Source organism: Mastacembelus armatus, chromosome 5 (genome assembly GCF_900324485.2).
Source record: "Mastacembelus armatus chromosome 5, fMasArm1.2, whole genome shotgun sequence".
NCBI classification, from domain to species: domain Eukaryota; kingdom Metazoa; phylum Chordata; class Actinopteri; order Synbranchiformes; family Mastacembelidae; genus Mastacembelus; species Mastacembelus armatus.
The window spans coordinates 27,222,121-27,230,662 of record NC_046637.1 but is presented as its reverse complement, the minus strand read 5'-3'; the positions used below and the strand labels follow the sequence as shown (position 1 = coordinate 27,230,662).

At 42.0% G+C, this 8,542-nt stretch overlaps 1 protein-coding gene across 2 annotated transcripts; it reads right to left on the bottom strand.

The window, feature by feature from the left end:
- Positions 1 to 1,670: 1,670 nt before the first annotated feature.
- Positions 1,671 to 7,830, bottom strand: arf3b (ADP-ribosylation factor 3b). 2 transcript variants are annotated; one of them, XM_026306093.1, is made up of 5 exons: positions 7,763 to 7,830; positions 5,793 to 6,045; positions 5,594 to 5,704; positions 5,303 to 5,427; positions 1,671 to 4,307 (listed from the first exon to the last, which is right to left on the bottom strand). In XM_026306093.1, exons 2-5 carry the CDS (start codon positions 5,938 to 5,940, stop codon positions 4,146 to 4,148), a joined length of 546 nt encoding a protein of 181 aa, XP_026161878.1. In that variant the 5' UTR covers positions 5,941 to 6,045; positions 7,763 to 7,830; the 3' UTR covers positions 1,671 to 4,145. The 2 variants fall into 2 exon arrangements, with proteins under 2 accessions (XP_026161878.1, XP_026161879.1); XM_026306094.1 differs by lacking the exon at positions 7,763 to 7,830 and adding an exon at positions 7,589 to 7,743.
- Positions 7,831 to 8,542: the final 712 nt, after the last annotated feature.

Here is an 8,542-nt window from a genome sequence, read left to right as displayed (position 1 = left end):
CGTCTGCGAGCCCAGGAACATTTAACCACAGACGGAGCATTTTGCCATCATTTGAACACTGACAGTCCAGACAGACAGAGAATGTGGAGAGAGAGGACGTGGGATGACGTGCAACAAATATCCCTGAAATCAGTGCGCTAAGTCCTAAATGGGCCAACAGAGGAATGTTGTCAGAGCCATATTCCACATTAGCCGTGTGTAGGGTGAAGATAAAGCACTGCAAGTGGTCACATATTTGTGCTCAGCCACTGTAAAAATGCAAATATGGAATAGTGGTGTTGCAATCCTGACTCATTGTTTCAACAACCATGTGCCGTAAGATAGTAATTTATTAAATATGTTTCCAAAGCTCAATAAAATTTCAGGTTCCTTTGGGCATTTTGCATCACAGTGATGAGTCGTTCCAGCTCCAGCTTGTCTGCCTCATGGTCCCCTGTCTGACCCCTTTAACCTAAAACCAAAGAATGGAGCACGTTATTCCCCTTTACAAAACGTCACATCTCTTATGATATTGTCCACTACTTACACAAAAAGCAGCAATGCGTGCTAAAAAACATGCTAAACAATCTATCACCCTCCTACTAACGTCTCACTCTGAGCTACAGGAGCATTCTTAGCAATAAAACTTTGACCCATCCACTTCTTCACGTTGGCAACCTGCAAATATAATTTATGCTACTGATGCAAATTGTTTCACAATTATACTGCCGTACTTAGGACTATTGGATGTCTCAGTCGGGCATCAGCCAACTGCCTATTAAACAATGTTTTCAGTGTTGAAGTTGCACTGCAGGAAGTGTTCCTCTCGTTCCAGACTAATATCTAGTTTGGTTAAAAAACATATCTCTCATCATCTTGGTACTTTGTCATTTAAGCTTCATGTAAACATCGTCTGCTGGTCAGAGTGGGCGAGCAAGCCGAACCGCTCTGAAGAAACCAGCTCTGCCTGAAGCCCCAGTTTGTCTCACGCACAACCACGCGTACACGCATTCATATAAGAAACTGTCCCGTGCTGTCTGCCTGAACAGATGTAATTACAGCTGACCTATCTGACAGAAAGGTGTCTCACAAACACTGTTCCTGCTTTCCTGTCTGAGTCACGTGGAATGTAAGAGAATGTGTTTATAAGGAAAATGGTTAATATTTCACTGCTACCAGGAAGTCATTTTCAAAAGTGTTTCTTTCCTTCTCGTCCTCACAGGAACAACCTGCTGAAGATCTAAAGGTAATGAATGTGCTTCAGGTAAACAGGAAGTACTGAAATTCTTCATTGTTTCACATGACGCAAAGTGTATTCAAAACACACATTCATATTAAGTGTACACTCAAAATAAAATAAAACTATTATTAACATACAATTATGATATTACTGTAGAACATAAACACAATCATGCTGACTTGCCTTTTAACCCTTGAGTTGTGCCCCAAACAGCCCGTCGCTGTATATGTAAAAATATTAACGTAATAATAACAATAGATTTTTCTTTAAATATGCATTAATTTCTTCTTCCTTAATTAAACCACAGTGTAGAAAGAAAAGCATTTATCTAGTTAGAAACTGGACTGCCACATATGATGAAGGTGAGAAAATAGAAATACTGAAGAAATTGAAGAAAAATAAAGAAAACACATCCTTTAATGAGTTATATAAGCAATACAGTATATTCCTTTAGCTTCCTAAACAGTCATTACCTGACAAAGAAATGTACAGTGTGTTTTCTATTTGAGTGGGGAAGTGCTGCGTTAGAAAGTAGGTGTTGTGTCTACACCGATCATAGATAAACAGCATAAGAAAAATCACTGCATTGTTTTACAGCCGCACTCTCTGAGACTGCAAACAGCATGAATGCATCATTTTGTGTAGCAGACCTTTGAAACATGTCATCAGTTCAAATTAAACAGCTCACGAGCAACTTTCACACAAGTGAGAAAAAAGGCATGCAGCCTTTTCTGTTTTAAGCCACACTGACTAGACAGATACTACTGCTAAAGACTGTCCTCTGCTGGTAAAGGTCTGCTACAGCAAAAGCTTGTGCCAGCCGGATGCCACCTACAGCATAAAGCCGATGAAGTCTGTCAGGAACACTCACTCACAGCTGATGACGCAGGTCATACAGAAAATGGGTTTATTCGTAACACAGCAGGAGTTTGTTAGTTGTCTTACATCACACACACAGATGTCTCCATGCATTCAGCACTGAAACATAGTCTTCACTGGTTTTTAAACCTACTTGTGTAACTGTAACAGTACAGAATGAGTCAGGTTTTTTTTCTCACCGATTATCATCGTTTCTACATCAAAGTTTCTTCACAGTCCCTGAAACAAAACACAAAATCTACCACCGAATATGTTTCAAGCGTACTGTCAAAACCAAATATGCCATCGGACAAAACCTTCCTTAAACCTGACTTTTGAGGGCACAGAGAAATAAAGCTGTGAATCATTCTTTAGAGATTAATATAGGTGATCAAAAACAGAACCAAGCACTAGATATAAGGCCACAAAACCCAAACGATCAAACTCATGATTTGACTTAACAATAGCTGCTGAATATGAACAATGCACTGATAAAATGTTACAGTGGATATACAGTATGTTGTACTGTCACTGGTGTATGAGTAGTAGTACCCATGTAGTAGTACCCATGTATGGCACACAGAAATAGTTTTATTGAGAGAAATCTGTGGATTCTGCTGGTATCAGAGCTGACGCAGTAAATCGTCTAACGCTTAGAAGTGAGTCATGTACATGCTGATAAATCTCTGCAAACTACAACATCGACATATTGATCTGCTTACCCTGTTTTTCTTTCACATAATTATGCCGACACATCACTGAAATGAAGCAATATGCATGTCAAATATCATTACAGCCATTTTAGATTCACTGACAATATTCACATTTATGGACACAGAGCCATCAGCAACAGAATCGTCCCCCGATATGCAAGTCTGAGACAAAAACACACAAAGTGAGAGCAACCTGACGCAGTTTGAGTACTCACACTGCATACTACATGGACACACAGACAAGCAGCAGCTGTGCGGGTCATGTGTGTTGTGTTTAGGTGCAGGTTCACTGCAGTGCTTTCTCATTAAAAGACTGTGAAGCCAAATATACTATTTTAAGCACATACTGACAGCTACTGGTGGCTCAGTTGGTTTCTGCTACCTACTGTAAACGGTACCAGAACATGATCAGGGCAGTTAGAATAAGTCTACAAACACCGTCAACATCCATGCAGCTCAGAGGATGGAAATGTGTGCACCAAAGCCAGCGAGGTCTACCAGGATTCATGCAGGTCAGGCAGTCAAGAACAAGGAGTTGCATGTTTTAAAAGATTTAAAAAGGGTGGCTTTCAGCGCTTCAGGGTGCCACACAGGGGGTAGAAACATGCCACAGACATCAAAAGATTTCCAAAATCAGGCAGTAAGAGGACGTGTAACAGGGGAGACTCCGCCCCTCTGTTTCACAGAGTTGTTCACAATTAATACTGTCTGGGCTGCTTTGCACAAACATGTAGGGAATGTGCGCACGCTCACACACATGTACACACTTCATCTGAGTATCAAAGTGCCTCAGCATTGCTCGCGACTTAAAAGGGAGAGCAAAGCATCGACGTGAATTACGGTGAGATGAATCCACCAGCTGTGATTGTTCACAAACAAAACAAATGGCTATCAAAAGACAGAACAGTTCTTTTCATGGACGGCTGATGGCCGAACAACACACATCAACAAAAAGTCACATCTGACTCTTTGCTGACTGTGTGGAGTCACACATGACTTGGAACAGCACCTAGAGACTAACATACAGTACATTGCACCTAAGGACAAGAGGTGGACACAGGAAAAGCAAGTGTCTGCCGTGATTGCTTACGGTTAGTGTGCATTTGTGTGTGTGCGCGTGTTTGTGCGAGTGTATGTCAGTGGTTAAATGTGAAGTATATGAGAACTGGTTTTCAATAAGCACTGAAAACTATTAGGAACCTCAACAGAGAAAAAATGAAATTTGAAAATGTCCCCCAGACTCAGAATCTTGCTTTGCACCTATCAACTAAAATCCTTGTACCTAACCCGCACCCCCATTCCCAAAACAAATAAAAACTTGGTGTGGCTGCTGGCTGCTGTTTCCAGTTTTCTTCTTATTTCTTGTTCTTGAGTTGATTGGCCAGCCAATCAAGACCCTCATATAGGCCGTCGCCGCTGGTGGCACAGGTGGCCTGGATGTACCAGTTACGGTGACGCAGGGAGTGCAAGCCCAACTTGTCTGTGATCTCAGCAGCGTTCATGGCATTCGGCAAGTCCTGTCAAAGAGACAAGAGGACAGTGAGGAGACACTACTGCCTCTTGGTCTGAGTCACAGATTAGTGAGAACCTGAGCTGACGACTTGTGTTATTGTTTGGGTTAAATATGTGCATGTGCGTTTACTGCAGACATGTGTATATAGCAGTTACCTTTTATAGAGGGTGGTGTGAGAAAGATATCTATCTTCTAATCTAGCTCAAAAAATGCATTTGTAACAAAATGTGGAACTTTTCTCTGAAGCTTTATTAATATTCAAGCATTCATGACTAAGTTAACCATAAATATGATGATAAATGTGAAGCCATAAAATCTCAGGGATTCACATTATTTGCCGTCGGACACAGGTGTCAGTGGGGAAAGTCAAACTGAAAAGAAAGGCTTCTACAACTGGAGAAACACCCAGTGCAGCCCTCAAAATTCACTATGGGCTACTGCAAGAAAAACAAGTTGAAGATGGTGGAACAGTCCTCACAGTCCCAAGAGCTGACACTGACATCCCTAAAAATGAGTGTGCAAGACGATCTAACCATATCTCAGAGCTTGAAGTGATCTGCAGAAAGAGTGGATGAAAATTCCTAATCAAAAAAGAAACACTGGCTACCAAAAACATTTTCAAGCTATTATTTCCATGTAGCGGTCAGCCTCACAGCATGAAGGTTCAGCGTTTGAATCCTGTTCGACCCTTAGGCCTTTCTGTGAGGCGTTCACATGTTCTAACTGTGTCTGTGAGGATTTTCTCCAGGTAATCTGGATTCCTCCCACAGTCCAACGACATGCAGTTCAGGGTCAGGTTAACTGGCAACTCTAATTTTCTGTATGTACAAATCTGAGTGTTTGTCCATCTCCAGCCCTGTAATAGACTGGTGATCTGTCCTGGGAATAGCTGACTCTGTAACCCCCCTCCAAAAGTCAACAAAACATGAAATGTGCACAGGGGTCCCCATATGATGGCATACCACAATGTATATATGCACAATAATAAAGGTTTCTTGCCTGTTTATTGGCAAACACGAGGAGGACTGCATCTCTGAGTTCATCCTCAGCCAGCATCCTCATCAGCTCCTCCCGCGCCTCGTTCACACGCTCTCTGTCGTTACTGTCCACCACAAAGATTAAACCTGAAACAGTGAGGAGAACATGCTAAATTAAATATTTCCTGACGAAGAAGAAGAAGAAGAAGATGAAGAAGAAGAAGAAGATGAAGAAGAAGAAGAAGAAGAAGATGAAGAAGAAGACGTGTTCGTCTGTTTAGGCTGGTGTTACTCTGTGATTAGCTCTACTTACCCTGCGTGTTTTGAAAGTAGTGTCTCCACAGGGGACGGATCTTGTCCTGCCCACCCACGTCCCACACAGTGAAGCTGATGTTTTTGTATTCCACTGTCTCCACATTAAAGCCTGGAAAGAGGTGTGAGGTAACACAACATAGTGGTCTATCATTAGAAACATCATTATCAACATATTTATTACTACTGTGTCCACCTACCAATCGTTGGGATTGTGGTCACTATTTCCCCCAATTTGAGCTTGTAGAGGATTGTAGTTTTTCCTGCAGCATCCAGCCCTACCATCAAGATCCTCATCTCCTTCTTTCCTATGAGGCTCTTCAGCAAATTTCCAAAAATGTTCCCCATGATTTAGATGAGGTTTTTAAACTTCAGTGTTTGGCCACGGTCGTGACGCTATATGTTGTTCTGCAATGTCTCAGTCGTCAAGCAGGAATAAATTATGAAGGAAGGCTGAAAGGAAACAGAATAAATGAGCATTTAGTATTACTTTTAAGTGTGTTGCAGTATTACAAGGCTAACACCATACGAATACTGTTGGTCTAAATTATTAAAATGTCAGAATAAAAGACAGAATTATTAATAAGCTAAACTGTTTGGAAGGCCTTGTTAAGCTGCAGTAAAGGAAAAGCTCCAGCTAACCCCCTCTCACCTTATTAAAAAAAATCATCACAGCACCATCCCAGAAAATCTCACATCTACATGCACACCCCAAGATAGGTGCAAAGCTATGCTAATCGCCCACAGTCATCAGCACAGTCAGTGCCATGACTCCGGGCTACAGCACAATCTGTTCAGACTCTTCTCATTGTTTTTTTTGTTTTTTTCTCCTTCAAATGTTATCCTGCAACAACGCCAAGCCCTCAGAGAGCACGCAAAATGTCCTACATTACCAGGCCTGGCTGGACCACAGAGCCACCTGGTCAAAGACAGACACAGAGAGACGAAAGAAGACCGCACTTCCCCTACAGTCCAATTACACCGAGCAGCACTTCACTACATCTTAAAATACATACTGTCACATTTAGATGAGGCTTATTCTAAATACTGTAGTTAAGTCATATCAGGTACATTTTATTTGTGTAGCCATGATCACCAGCACAAATTGCCGTCAGTGGATGTTACAGTGTTTACAACATGCAGCTCCTTGTACCTTTAGACCCACATGAACTAAAACTGTTTAACAGGAGAACAACAGACTAAAACAAGGCATATAATGAATAATAGCAATAGTGAAAATGCAATATGAAGAAGCAAAATGGACAGAATCACAAACATATATGAAAAATATGGATCAGAGCAGATGTCAAGCTGACCAGAATAACACCAGTAAGACCAGTGAGTGGCCAAAAAGTTTTGATTCTACATTTGTCAACAGAGGACAGGATTTATATTTTTTATTTCTAAGACACACTCTGAGAAACACAGCTGCACAATGTGTAGCTAAGTGCACTGTGCTGTGTAGGCCTGAACTGAGACATGTGCTGTGTGACATCCCATAGTGATCACACATATTCTGCTAAATAAAACTGGTTTGCCTCATTTCCAGTGTGGAGGAAAGAAAAGTCCTCTGTTTCTTAAAGTGTCTTTGACACCATCCTTATCGCTGCAGCCCTGTCCATGGTGCTGAAGGTGACCGACACCAGCTAAAACACCAAGTCTGACTGGCCACAGGATTAAATGTGAGCTCTGTGAGGCGGTGACCTGGTCTGGGAGCCGGACCTGCCGGTGGTCTACGTTAATCCAGCTCCCGGTGACCCCGGTTGCGTTAGCCAGGGATGCTACGGTAGCTAGGTGACGCTACAGCTATCCCGCCGTTATTAGCCGTTAGCATCTTCCGTCCGGTTTAGCTTGACGTTAACACTCATATTTCTTTTCGACACGCACGGTCGAGCTTTTCCTCATTATGCGATCTGTTATTATCGGGTATCAATCAGCAACAATCGCCGGATCAATGAGACGTGACGGCAGCTAGCGAGTGTCCTCCTCGGTTCACCTCATTCATCCGTCACCTCAGCGGGGATCCTCCTGCCAAGCAAGCCGCCCGAGGCGCTTCATTCCCGGGCAACACTGAGCTTTCACCACCACCACACGACAGATGTAAAACAGCTGCTCATGGGATCCAGATGTGTATTGTGGGTTTGACTGTGGTGCCAGGATGATCACTTACCTTAGCTGAGGAGTCGTTTACTGAATGTCTCACGATATTTTCCGACGGCGACAACTCAGCAGTTAACGCGATCTCGCGAGAGTTGAGGTGAACGCCAAACTAAAATTCTGTTGACATTCTGTCTTGGAGGATTGATCATAAGGAGATTTTCTGAATATGGCACCACATTGCAGCACAAAGCTATTACAACACATAGCATTTTGGTTCAATGTGGCCTCTGCACATCGTGGTGGAGCACATACACATTTAAATGTACTTAAACTAGATGTATGATGGTGCAGTGAGCCTCGAAATAAAATGACATTACATGTCTAATGTCTTAAAGCTAATAAACCCAATCATTGCTGAGTCTGACATCCTGTTACACAAAGTTCCTGTTGTTGTCAGTGTGAAGTTCTTCAGTTTTCATGGAACTGTGAAATGGGCTTCAGTGCTATTATATATATATAATATATAGCATTTCAGTGTGACGTAGTCCCACTTTATGGGCTCACTATGTAATATCAATATCAATGCTATGAGTTATCTATTGGCATTTTCATTCAGTAGATGAATCTGATGATGGGACAAGATGAGAAATATTGTGGTTTACCAACATGTGATGGGATCTACTACTGTGATCTGATAGAGGAGGCAGGTTTTATCATGATTTTTCACACAAAGAGAAGCCGTTACTATTTCACGGCTGCACTGAGACAGTGTTGTAATCCACCGTTCTTGAACAACGACCTATTTTAATGAAAGGACTTTGAATTTAGCCCCTTTAGCTTTTATATATGA

What these genes read in the sequence shown, in the direction of transcription:
- arf3b (XM_026306093.1), bottom strand. Translation starts at nt 5,940, where the DNA reads ATGGGGAACATTTTTGGAAATTTGCTGAAGAGCCTCATAGGAAAGAAG. An exon ending in GACCACAATCCCAACGATTG is followed by an intron (nt 5,705 to 5,792) that starts GTAGGTGGACAC and finishes ACCTCTTTCCAG; the next exon opens with GCTTTAATGTGGAGACAGTG. An exon ending in TCGTGTTTGCCAATAAACAG is followed by an intron (nt 4,308 to 5,302) that starts GCAAGAAACCTT and finishes TCTCTTTGACAG; the next exon opens with GACTTGCCGAATGCCATGAA.